This window comes from Triticum urartu, chromosome 3A, assembly GCF_056163025.1.
Source record: "Triticum urartu cultivar PI428250 chromosome 3A, HENAU_Tu73, whole genome shotgun sequence".
Classification (NCBI taxonomy): Eukaryota; Viridiplantae; Streptophyta; class Magnoliopsida; order Poales; family Poaceae; genus Triticum; species Triticum urartu.
This window is the reverse complement of record NC_141875.1, coordinates 18113901-18127002: the sequence shown is the minus strand read 5'-3', so window position 1 is coordinate 18127002 and position 13102 is coordinate 18113901. Positions and strand designations below refer to the sequence as shown.

The window sequence follows — 13102 nt, the reverse complement described above, 5'->3', positions numbered from 1 at the left end:
CTGCCATTGACAAGCTAGCTAGATGCGCGCTTGCGTGATGCCTCCGGCCGTGCTCATCCTCCCGCTACTGTTGTCCTCCTTCCTGCTCCTTGTCCGTGTGGCGGTGGACGCCGAGTGCGAGCCGGCGGCGTGCGGGAACCTCACCATCAGGTACCCCTTTTGGCTGGGCGCCCCCAACCGCCCCACGCCGGAGCCCTCCTGCGGCCACCCGGCTCTCCAGCTCTGGTGCAGCGGCGGCCACGGCAGCGCATTCACGGCCTCCATGAGGAGCTCCGCCATCCAAGTCCTCAGCATTGACTACGGCCGCAACACCTTGGTGGCCACCGACAGCAGGCTGGCCGCCGCGGGCGCCTCCGTGTGCCGCGCCGACTTCAACGTCTCCTCCAGCCTAGCCCTCAGCCCCTTCAGGGTCAGCCCAGGCAGCCGTGCCCTCTACTTCCTGCACGACTGCAACGGGACGGAGCCCATCGGGCGCGGCTTCGTGAACGCCACCGCCGGCTGCGGTAGACCTGCCTATGCGTGCCTCGGCGGAGTCTACGACCGGGACACGATGCCGACGATCCCGGCGAGCTGCACGTACTCGTACCTGCCGGCGCTCGCGTCGGAGGTGGCGGTAACGCCGGCCACGACGGCTGCAGACTACACCCGGCTTCTGAAGGCCGGGTTCCAGCTGCAGTGGGCGGGCATCGGCTTTGGCGACTGCGTAGCCTGCGGCGCCAGCGGCGGGCAGTGCCGGTACAGCAACGCGACGGCGGCGTTCGGCTGCCTCTGCCCCGGCGAGGGGGAGCTTCGCGGCTCCACATGCGCCGGTAAGTACGACATGCAACGCTGCCACTTTGCCTATATATGGGCACGTAGTACATGCTTTGTTTGATTTTCCTTTGTTCACTGCACTTTCGCAGTATACCAGCGTTGCACTAGTCTTTTTTTTTAGAATTGAAAAAAAAACCACGCAGGATATGTGGGCTGAATAGAAGGCAAATCGCCCACGCAGGATATGTGGGCTGCAGCCCAATATTCCTAATTAGGTAACCTGGCTAGCACGCGTACAGGTGATTTTTTTCCGCTCGATATTCAAAAAACCCTGCAGATGTGGCTTAGAGAAATATTGGCTGTCGTTTATTCCCTAATAAAAAAGCTATGTTTTTTATGGCCAGATTAGAAAATATTCGTGAATTTATAAACAATGTATGGATTTTCAAGTAAAAATGCTCAAAAAAATTAGAAAACATTTCCATTTTTAAAAATGTAAATATTATGAAAAAATATTGAATAGAAATATTATTTTTTTCAATATAATTTCGTAATTTAAATAATATACGAAAAAACTATACTCCCTCCTTCCCATAATGTAAGACGTTTTTTGACTCAAAAAACGTCTTACATTATGGGACAAAAAACGTCTTACATTATGGGACGGAGGGAGTAAATTTCAAATATTTTGAATAATGTCCTTATGACAAAAAATTATGAGTTTTAAAAAAGATCAGTTCCTGATTTTTCATAAAACTGAAACTGAAAAAAGTAAAAAGTTTAATAAAACTATGAATTAGAAAATTGTTCGGGAATGTAAAATTTTAGTAATTAAGAAGTGTTTTTGACTTTTACATAAAACTGCTACGTATGATCTCCTATAGAAAAGCAGAAAAGAAAAAAAAATTGCACCTAGCAGTACAGTACTAGACAAAAAAAAACATAAGCGCAAATAAGTGCAGGAGCACGCAATTCGTAGCAAGTACACTATATCCTTCGCTACGGGTGATACATAGCAAACGCACGATAGCCAACCAGTGTTGTCCCGATATTCACATGCGGGTGATATTCTCCTAAGACGCTAAATACATCGTTGGGGTGGCATTGGGTGGTCTATTATGGTCATTGACATTATAGAGGATTTTCAGTCCTATGCCTGCTGCCAGCTAGAACGGGATTTTTCCACTTCACACCCACATAATCAGGGGCTGTTCGATACAAGAGATTGTCCGACAAGTGTGCGAGGTTAGAGACGAAGACAATAATAATCCGGGACCCAACGACGGCCCAATTCAACCATTGTGTGGGGTCGTCCCTTTTCTCCCTTATGCCTTCTAAGGCGTTGTACTTGTTTTTGCGTTGAACTTAGAGAGCTTTATACATCAAAGGTTTCAAGTACAATCAGTCAAAATGTTGCTAACACAAATGTTAGTTGTCGGGTATAGTCGGCTATTTTCCCAAGGTTTATTGTTTTGGTTTGGGTGGAATTCTGGAACCTAAGGATGTTTCGAAATTTGAAAAACTATTTAGAAATGCGTCTTCAACCGTCAGTGATGAAATTCCATGCAACATTTTACCAAGATCTCACCGAAATTCATGAAATCAGCCGAAATTGGAAGAACACATAGTCGCCCGTCATTTGGTAGATGAATAAGCTTTAGTTGCTACCAAAAAAAAAAACTTAAGTATGATTATCGCAAAAGAACACTGCCCCAAATTTATACTGATGTGATGCTTTTGGGATAAGGTAGTTCCATCCACCTACAAACTAATCCATGACTTTCTTCTACCTTCCTCCTGATCACAAACATCACCAACCTTTCACTAGTAATAGCTCATCACAGTCACATGATGGAGGAGTTGTCCACATATGCGGCAGGCCGGCCGGCACATATGACATAAACCCCGGAATTAAATTACCGGCAACATACACATCACAATCACAAATTTGGAACCACATATGCAGCTCGAAAATAACACTGTTAGAACCACACAAGGTGGAGCTTTCTTTTCCCCTGTCAGCCCTCAAAAGTCAGGAGGCAGCACCGGTTTCCCACTCCTGTTGATAAAAGAAAGTCCAATGTGTAAAAAAAAGAGCAGTCAAACAAAGGCACACACCATTGGCATTTCCCCTTTCGTCCACCTAGCTAGCTTCTACATCCTCCCACCAAAGACTCCATTGTTTCGCATCCCAACCAGAGACACATGCAGCACACATCATCCACTCTAGAAATCTAGATGGCTGCGGCGCATCCCTTGCCTCCGGCCGTGGTCAGCCTCCCGGCCTCGCTCCTCCTCCTCTTCCTCCTTCACCATGTACATGTGGTGGACGCCGAGTGCGAGCCGGTGGCGTGCGGCAACTTCACCATCAAGTACCCGTTCTGGCTCGGCGCGCCCAGCCACCCCCCGCCGGAGCCGTCCTGTGGCCATCCGGCCTTCGAGCTCTGGTGTGGCGGCGGCAACGCCTCGGCGTCCATGCGTGGCTCCGCCATCCAGGTCCTCAGCATCGACTACGGCGCCAGCTCCCTCGTGGCCTCTCACAGCAGATTCTCCTGGCGGGTGGACGGCGTGTGCCGCGCCGACTTCAACATGTCGTCCAGCCTGGCCCTCAGCCCGTTCAACATCAGCCCAAGCAACATGGCCCTGTGCCTCCTGTTCGACTGCAAGGGGACGGAGCCGGGCGGGCGCGGGTATGCGAACGCCACCGCCACCTGCGATAGACCCATCTTCGCCTACCTTGGCGGGAGGTACTACCGGGACACGCCGCCGTCGATTCAGACGGGGAACTGCACGTACACGTACCTCCCGGTGCTCGGCTCGGAGGCGGCGGTGTCGACGGCGGCCAACTACAGCAGTCTCCTCAAGGCCGGGTTCCTGCTGGACTGGGCGGGCACCGGCGGCATCGGCGACTGCCCCGCCTGCGTCGCGAGCGGGGGCCAGTGCCGGTACAGGAACGCGATCGGGGCGTTGGCCTGCCTCTGCCCCGGCGGGAAGCTGCGCGGCCCGACATGCGCCGGTGAGTTCGCCCACGCCGCCACTTGCATCTACTCTACTGTACCAATCAGCGGGCGCCGACGCGGATAGCGGTATTGGCACGTGCGCGTTTGATTATTAGTCTGATCTTCCTCCCTGGTTCGTTGCATTTCCGCCGCATGGTGCCGTATTGTCGTCGCGCTAGCCAGCCATGCATTGCCGTCCCGATCTTCCGTAGGCCCCTGGAAGATTTCACCGTTGGCTTTTCTTCTTCTCCCCCGGTAGATATTCAGGCGGCTGACCGGCTAATAACACGATGAGTACATCGCTGGTGGCGGCGCCATTGACGGTTGACTGGTGGATTGCTGTGCGCCGGCACGAGAGATCGTCCGGTAAACGCGCGCGAGCGGTCGTCTCCTTTCTCCGTTCGTTCCAAGGTTTTACCCAACTTTTACGCATTTCGTTCCAAGGTTTACTCGATCTCGGTGGGAGCAGAGGGGCGACAGCACTAGTTATTAGTGCACTTTGTCCATTGAAATTTGAAGACAGAATCAAGTATTAGGTCTAGTACGTAGCTGCCAGAAGATTCGGTTTGTGGTGGGCATGTAAACGAGTGCGGTCAGTAGGTGCGTGTACACTTATCTAAAAAAAAAGTAGGTACGTGTATACTTATCTAAAAAAAAAGTAGGTACGGTATACTTATCTAAAAAAAAGTAGGTACGTAGACGCGTGTACCATTGGACAAGTTTTATTTTATGAACGGGTCATTGGACAAGTGGAACTGGGTATACAACAAGTGGCTTCTGAACGTAGAGAAAAAAAACTCTGAATCTTGTTTTTTTTTTTTGAGCACTGCGGCCGAAATTCGCATGCTGCACTTGTTCAGTCCAGTCAGAGCCCAGTCCTCCATACACTTTCGGACGTACGGCCTGTTAAGCCCATATCTATATACTAATAGGACTTTCGGCTGAATTACATCTCTTCGGCCCACAATGATAGGTATTGAGCTATTGGCCATCAGGTGAGAATATTATCTTGTCTCAAAAAAAAGGTGAGAATATTATCTTTGACATTAGCTCCATACTTCTTACCCTAAAAAAAAAGCTCGATACTTCTTTTTTGATCCATGCACAAGAACTGCATGTAATATATTAATAACAAGAGAGGGTTCAGCCGGCCAAACGACCGGCAGGTTCAAGCTTTCAAGGACACTGAAACAAACAAACACACAAAAAAACGACCACAACTAGCTCCCGCCCATAGCTTAAGAACAGTAGCTACTAAAAAAATTCAATCCTTAATATATTTTATTTTAATTGAATAAAATGTATTAAAGATTTAGATTCTACGCATTTTCAGATAGCCGTTTGAAAAAAGGATTTAAGCCCTGAAAAACACGTTCTTGGAAATTCATAATCTCTAACTCAACCAAGTAGCACGTTGCAAATGCTAATAATGCCCAATAAATGTGTAAACTGGAGGTTTGAAATGGACTTCTCCCCTATAAAGAAAGAAATTTGCATGGAGTTAAAAGTTAAAAGGGGTAATTTTGTTTTTCCTACTAATTAAGTAATATTTTAGTAGTCCTACTTCTAATTAGCTATCAATTAAGATCACGTTGTGTTTGGCCGATCATGGTATTCCTATGTCGGTCGATATACAAACCAGCACGGCGGGATTAAGGGATATGTCTATCTCCACCTAGGAGGAACAAAGAGAGGAGAATACATCCCGCTTTAAGCGCATTTGCCGACGCTTATCCCGCTAGACCGCTGCCGAGGCGGAGGAAAGCAAGCGTCATGCTGCTGTGTAGGAGAGCCGCGCCGCCGCCGCCGTGGACTGCGGAGGAGATGCAGTGCCGAGGTCACGTTGGAGGAGAGGGAGCCAGTCGATGCTATGGAAGAGGCAGTTTGGCCTGCCGGAGTGCCGTTGTTGAGGTGCTGGGGTCCCCTCCAGGCAGCCCAGGCAATGGTCTGGGCCATCAGAAAAATTTCAAGCTCATAGTTTGAAAAATTAGATCGGCCTGGGGCGCAGCCCACTCCTCCTAATCCTCTAGCTGGGCCTCAGGTCTGAGAAGGCTGGCCCAATACCACCTAGCGACCGAGAAGCTATCGTTTGCCAACCCTACCCTGCCGGCCAGGCCGCCGCCGCCCGCCGTCGTGCTCGTGCGGTCGTGCTCCCCTTCGATCCCCTTCTCCTTGGCTGTGGACATGTTCGTCGAGGCGGCGAACCCCGGGAGGCGGCAGGATGCCGGGCGAGGCGGCCTTTGCCAGGAGGCAGGACCGCAGGAGGCCAGGAGCAGCCCACCCCGGTCCCTTCGTTCTTCCGCCTCAGGGCCCCAGCTCCGCCGTTGCACGGAGGTATTCCCCCATCCGGCCATCCCACAAAACTGCCATCTCACCTCTTCCAAATCTCATTGTTGCTTGCTTAGATGCCTCTGTTTGATGAATGATGATGATATTTAATTCTTGTTTGTGCTTCCCCATTTGCAACATAAACATGGAAACCGATTTAGACATTTAGTAAAAAAAATCTATATAATTTTACAACTTTACGTGGACGTAAGATGAATAAACAAAAAGTGGACGTAAGATGAATAAACAAAAACGAAAGATGGAGCTATGGGATTCGATCCTTGCACCTGCTGCGTGCAGGCTCCTCCCGATAACCAACCCAACTAACTCTATTTGATGATTAAAGGTAAGTTACATTTTCCTTTATCAGACCACCGCTCCTTTGCATTACAGTCAAAAAACTAGAAATAAATTTAATATTTGTGTGTGGGGTGTTTTTGGACTCATACCGGAGTCTCTTATAACTAAGTTGAGGCCCATCAACCAGCTCACCTAAATTACTTTTGTTGTTTTACCTTCCAATTTTATACCTAAGTTCTCGTGGTAAATTAAGAGGATTAAGATGGGAGCACGCAATCCTTGCTCCCATTATGGTAGCATGTTTATCTTCATTTCAAGACCAGGAACACGCAACCAATGCATATCATCGGGCTCCTAAACTTGATAACTTAGGTACAAAGACCACGATAACTTTGATCCGTGGATCAAAGTTATTGAAAACATACCACTGATAAATTTTTTGTAAATAGCATGATAATATACACCCCCAAACTTGATAACTTAGGTATCAACACCGCGATAATTTTGACCCATGGAAAAAAGTTGTTGAAAACATAATCCGGTAACATCTGTGTAAATAACATGGTAATATAAGCTCTCGAACCTGATAACTTAAGTACAAACACCACGATAACTTTAACCCGTGAAAAAAAAGTTATTGAAAACATACACTGATAACTTTTTTTTTGTGTAAATAGCATAATAATATAGGCTTCCGGTCCTGATAACTTGGGTATAGACACCACGATAACTTTGACCCATGAAAAAAAATCTTGAACATACCACTGATAACTTCTCGTGTAAATAACATGTTAATATGTACTTCCGGACATGATAACTTAAGTACAAACATCACGATACTTTGACTCATGTAAAAAATTTGTTGAAAAAACATACCATTGATAACTTCTCGTGTGAATAACATGTTAATATACACTTTCAGACATGATAACTTAAGTACAAACATCACGATAACTTTCACCCGTGGAAAAAACTTGTTGAAAACATACTCCGGTAACATCTGTGTAAATACATGGTAATATAGGCTCCCGGACCTGATAACTTAGGTACAAATACCACGATAATTTTGACCCGCGAAAAAAAGTTGTTGAAAATACACTCTGATAACTTTTTTGTGTGTAAATAGCATGATAATATCGGCTACCGGTCCTGATAACTTGGGTACAAACACCACGATAACTTTGATCCCATGAGAAAAATTGTTGAAAACATACAACCGATAACTTCTTTGTAAATAACATGATAATATACACTCTCAGACTTGATAACTAAGGTATAAACTCCACGATAACTTTGACCCGTAGAAAAAAGTTATTGAAAACATACCCCAGTAACATCTGTGTAAATATCATGGTAATATAGGCTTTCCGGACCTGATAACTTAGGTACAAATACCACGATAACTTTGACCCATGAGAAAACTTCTTGAAAACATACTCTGATAACTTTTTGTGTAAATAGCATGATAATATAGGCTCCGGTCCTGATAACTTAGGTACAAACACCACGATAATTTTGACGTTTTTTTTTTGTTAAAAATATACCACTGATAATTTCTCGTATAAATAACATGAGCTGATAACATGGAAAAATGTTGTTAAAAATACCTCCCAATAACTAATGTGTAAACAACCTGATAATACACACACATAAGAGCTGATAACTCATATACAAATATCATGGTAATTTTTGACCGAGGGAATGAAAATTGTTGAATCTCGATAATCTTTGTGCAAGATGGTAATATACACAACAAAGCTGATAACTCGCTGCAAACATAATAATCACTTTTTGACCCCTGGGATAAAAGTTTGTTGAAAACATACCCCCCGAAACTTTTGTGTAAATGACACGGTAACTTATGTATGACAGACGTGATAACTCACGTAGTCCGGATGTGGTAACTTTTGGTCCGAAAAAAAGTCATCAGAACATATTAACATGGGATCTAGTTTTGAAGATCTCGTCGAGACGCTTTTTTTTGTGAAGACAGTTTTTTAATCGGGGTGACGGTTTGAGCTACAAAATATTTTGAAGTTTGAAAAAAGAAAGAATCTGGAATGACATTAGCTTTCGTCCTTTAGTGAATATATGCATGTAATTAAAAGGAGGAGTGCACGTGAAAGAAAAATTAGTCATTTTAATGCATGCATGTACATAATTAGAGTGAAGTAAGGATTGTTCTTGCCTATTGCTAAAATCCGAACGTTTGGTAGTTATAAAAGTCCTTTTCTTTTTAAGTTCAAACCAAGGGATCCACGGAAACGAGTCCTTCAACTCGAATAACTGATAATATCACTCGTATTAGTCCAACTCAAGCCCAGTGATATTGATTATTGGTACAATGAGCATCGCGTCTAGTTGAAATATAACATTGAAAAAAAAGCAGCATTTTGCTTTTATTGTTTTCTGTTTAAGCAACCAAGAGCTGAAAACATACCTTGAAACAGGGTTTTCGGCCCTTTGTTTTTCACCCTGGTCATCAGCCCATCCTGGCTCCGCCATTGGCTGAGATGCAACATGCCACTGTCTCCCCTTCTCCATCTCATCTCGTTTTGTTCTCGTGCTCGTTGGCAAGCGACCTCCCGCATAATGTAGTATTTCTGTCAGGCACCGTTGATCTATATGCTCCAACCAACTCCAGCGAGGTTACTCGCTGCTAATCTGTGTGTCCTGTAACATCACCGTGAGACGCACCCTTGGTTTACTCCCCTCAATTCTGAGAAGGCTGCGATGCTGCCAGCCCATATCAGGCGCACTCCGTGCATGGCCTCGCCTGAGATGGAGGGTAGTTTTTGTTTTCCCTGAAAAATGTGATCTTTACACACCTATCATGATCCAGGAATCCATGAACAAGATGTACTTGAAAGACAAAGTACGTGAATATGTGATCTTTACACACATATTCTTTAACTTGCACAAACCAATAACCCAATAAATGATCTTCTTTTTCATCGGATACTGAAAGTCTGAATGTTGTACAGATATTAGAATCTGGTATTTTATCTAAATTTTCCTTGATAAAGGGTCAAAGGGATCTTGTATTTAGATAGCTGACAAAAGCATGAGTAGCTGGTATGGAAACAAACAGCCTATAAGCATCCAGGTTCATGTCACATCGCGGGCACACAGAGGTCATGTTGATGGCTTACCCGTCAATGGTGTTAGGATTAGAAATTCAGAAACCATGGCCTACAAGTCCAAGCGGTGGTTGAGGGAATTCGTGGATGACGATAGCTTAGCCCCGATTTTCCAGTCACTCGTTCGTACCACCATAGGATCCGTCCACATATATCTTACTTCAACCACGATATCCTCTCATACACATTTCTCCACCGCCCCACGGCCAAATCTTTCTGCTCCTATGGCTACTACCAGCTGCTGGTTCTTGGTGTTCGTCTGGGTAGTAGCATGGGAGATGCCACTGACGGTCGCTGGTGCTGAGGAGCAGGAAGGGGAAGGCTGCTCGAGCTCTGCCAAGACGTGCGGCAACCTCACCATCTCCCACCCGTTCTGGCTCGCTGACAGGGAGGCGGGAAGATCGTGTGGTCCCTTAGATTTTGAGGTCAGTTGCTCAAACAACAACATTTCATTTCTCCGGAGCTCTGGATTCACTGGCTTTGCGATCATGGACATCTCGTACGAGGACCGCAATTTGCGTGTCATTGATGTACACAAAGAAGAAGACTTCAACGTCACCAACGGCACCTGCAATTTCCCCAATTGGAACACCTCCAGCAAGCTGGCAGTGCCGTTTAAGGTCAACCCTGCCAACCTGAACATCATCTTGTACAAGTGCACGAAGAGGGTGGCCCTGGTGGAGGTGAGATGCGCAAACGCGAGCAACGTGTTTGTTCGCGCGGGAGTGCGTTTCGATGAGACGGGGAACTACGGCGGCTACGCCTTGGAGGGCTGTGATGCTATCGTCGTGCCGGTGATGGGCTCGTCCGGCTCGGCGAACGCGAGCCACTTCGAGCAGCTCATCAGCGATGGCTTCCTCCTGACATGGGATCCACCCCCTACAAGTAAGTTCACCGGCCAATCATCTTTTAATCAAGTTCGTAGCTAAGCTAGGACGTGGAGTGCCTAAGTAACTTTCATGGATTCCCATAATCGATCAAACAATCAAACATGTTACTACTCACTAACCGAGGATTAGGATGAAGTTGATAGTTTTTGTTCTTCTTATTCCTACATTTTAGAAATCCAGTGAATCAAACAGGCCCTAGTTAGTCTGAACTGAGCTCCCGAAGTCGGCCGTATAAACAGCCAAAATTGGCATCACGCACTTGTTCAGTAATCCAGTCAGAGACCAGTCACACTTTCAGAATTTTCCTTTTTGAGACAGTCACACTTTCAGCTTCAGACAACATATTAATTATTTGGAACGTTTGGATGGTTGGATTGGGAGTGGCTACAAGACAGTCAAAAAATTTAAAGGGTCAGTCGATTTCCAATTTTCTATTTCAACCGTTGGATCAAGATCCAACGTCCACAACTTTATCTTCAACCTCTGAGCATGCACTGTTTCTCTTCAAACAGTGCATGCTCAAGAAAAATTTAAACTGTTTCTCTATTTGGGCCAGCTGTTGCCACAACCCATGTTAGCCCGTGTTTCTTTTTGCGAAAAATGTATTCTTCTTAATAAGATTTCAAAATGTTGTCAAAATATCAGTTTTAAGAAGTGCACAAGAGATTGTGGGAAATGAAAGATATGTTCATTCATACAAACAATTGTATTCATCTATAAAAAATCCATGGATTTTTTTTAAATTGAATATGTGAAATAAAATGTTCATCACATATTTTATTTTTTCACATATGGAGAAAATTATATTCAGATGTTTAAAGAGTTTTCATAATTTTTAATGAACCGAAGAAAAATAATCAAAAGAGGAAATATGTATAAAATAAATATAAAACTGATACAAAAAGGAAAATTAGAAAAAATAAATACCACCTAAAAACATGGGAAACAAGAAAAACAGAAAACTAGAGGAAATTCCCAAAAAATGAAAAGAAAAGAACAAAACATAAAACTGACCGAACCAGGAGATGTGCTAGACCCAATTATGCATCCTCTTTTGTGTTATGCCGACATTTTAATGGGCGTCGAATAGGGTTTGTCAGCATAGCCTGTGAACCTTGTTTTGGGTCACCTAGGCAAATACATAAACCCACATCCTCGCTCGTACTTTTATCCGAGTGTCATCTTTGAGTCTTATTTGAGGCTCGTTGCACTGGATAGTTGGTTTCTTAACAGGATTAAAAAGTTATGGCGGTTTCTATAATGAAAATCCATGAGAAGGCTCGTTGCTTAAAAATATATATTAAAAAGACGTTGTAAAGAATCAGATTGGAAATGGGTTTAATGCTTTCAAGTCCTTGGAAAAAACCACTATTTAGAACTTTGCCAAGTTGCACGTTACAGAGGCTAAAATGACGCAAAGTAAAATGTGTGAGCTCTAGGTTTGAACGGACGACGTCTCCCCTGCACAGACAGGAAAATTGCACTCAATTTCTAAAATGCGCAACCCCAATAGCCAATCAGTACAAGGATCTTCATTCCTACGGATAGTTACCTGTCAAGTGTGAATGCCGTAGAACAAGAGCATGGAGTACCAGGAACCGACAGAACCAGCGTACCTAATAAGCATCCTGGTTCAAGTCACATCACGGGGTCTCTCTGGTCATGGTCATGGCTTACGGGCCAAGGGGGTAACTCTCAAGGCCTCAGGTTTATAAGTCATTGCTTTCCAGTCTAAGGGGTCAGTCAATTGGGGAATTTCGTGGAGGACGATCGCTTGGAGAAACTTTCCAGTCAAATGTTCCGTCTTGCTTGTCGTCCCCTTATATGGTTCGTGCTTCGACCACGCTATTCTATCTTACGCGTAGCCTATCTCCCGTAGCCCAGTCATGCATCCCCTTTGGTGCGCACTGCAATCTTTGAAATCTTCTACGCCCATGTCTCCGAGCTGCTGGTTCCTCGCCTTCGCCTGGGTTTGGTGGCTACCACTGGTGCTCGTGGCGGCTGAGGAGCAGCAGGTGGAAGGCTGCTCGGCCAAGTGCGGCAACCTCACCATCTCCCACCCGTTCTGGTTCACTGATTGGGACACGGGAAGATTATGTGGTTTACCTGGACGGCCGGAATTCGAGCTTACATGCTATAACAGCACTTATCCACTTCTACCGAGCTCCGTGCCCACCAACGCCGGCTTTGCAATCATGGACATGTCCTATGAGGAACGCAGCTTGCGCGTCGTTGATCTGCGCAAGCTGCAATTATTACATGACCCACCCAGCATCTTCAACAACTGCTTGCCGATCTGGAACACCTCTGCCAAACTGGGCCGCCAGTTTAAGATCTCCCCCGTCAACCTGGAACTCATCTTGTACAACTGCACGGAGAAGGCCGCGGCGGCGGCACGCCGGGAAAAAGAACTGGTGCAGGCGAAGACGATGAGGTGCGTGAACACGAGCAACACGTTTGTTCGCGCGGGAGTGCCATACGACCGCACCGGGAACTACTCCGGCTATGCTTTGGAGGGCTGCGATCCAATCGTCTTGCCGGTGCTGCGCTTGCCGTCTGGCAAGACGAACGCGAGCCACTACGAGCGGCTCATCCAAAGTGGCTTCCTCCTGAAATGGGAACTGCCCCCTCCAGGTAAGTTCACCCAGTCAAATCATCTTTTATTCTAGTTCGGCTAGCCGCAGTCCCTAAT

General features: G+C 45.8%; 2 protein-coding genes across 6 annotated transcripts in view; both read left to right on the top strand.

Annotated features, from left to right (window-relative positions):
* Positions 1-13102, top strand: part of LOC125542400 (LEAF RUST 10 DISEASE-RESISTANCE LOCUS RECEPTOR-LIKE PROTEIN KINASE-like 1.2) — a 31070-nt gene that overhangs the window by 5247 nt on the left and 12721 nt on the right. Inside the window, exons 1-2 of one of the 5 annotated variants that reach the window (XM_087546016.1) lie at positions 3653-3769; positions 9759-10405. The exons of 1 other annotated variant lie outside the window; for it this stretch is intronic. In XM_087546016.1, coding sequence (XP_087402142.1) covers positions 3762-3769; positions 9759-10405 — 655 coding nt within the window. In that variant the 5' untranslated portion in view covers positions 3653-3761. Of the gene's footprint in view, positions 1-2874; positions 3770-9479; positions 10406-11206; positions 13045-13102 lie in introns of those variants that run through there. 3 more of the 5 variants (XM_087546014.1, XM_048705428.2, XM_048705429.2) reach the window with 3 other exon arrangements.
* LOC147977912 (uncharacterized) lies at positions 8-1246 on the top strand. Its single transcript, XM_087546018.1, has one exon. The coding sequence runs from the start codon at positions 23-25 to the stop codon at positions 872-874; it is 852 nt and encodes a 283-aa protein (XP_087402144.1). The 5' UTR covers positions 8-22; the 3' UTR covers positions 875-1246.

Coding starts and splice junctions, on each gene's coding strand:
- LOC147977912 (XM_087546018.1), top strand. CDS start 23: ATGCGCGCTTGCGTGATGCCTCCGGCCGTGCTCATCCTCCCGCTACTG.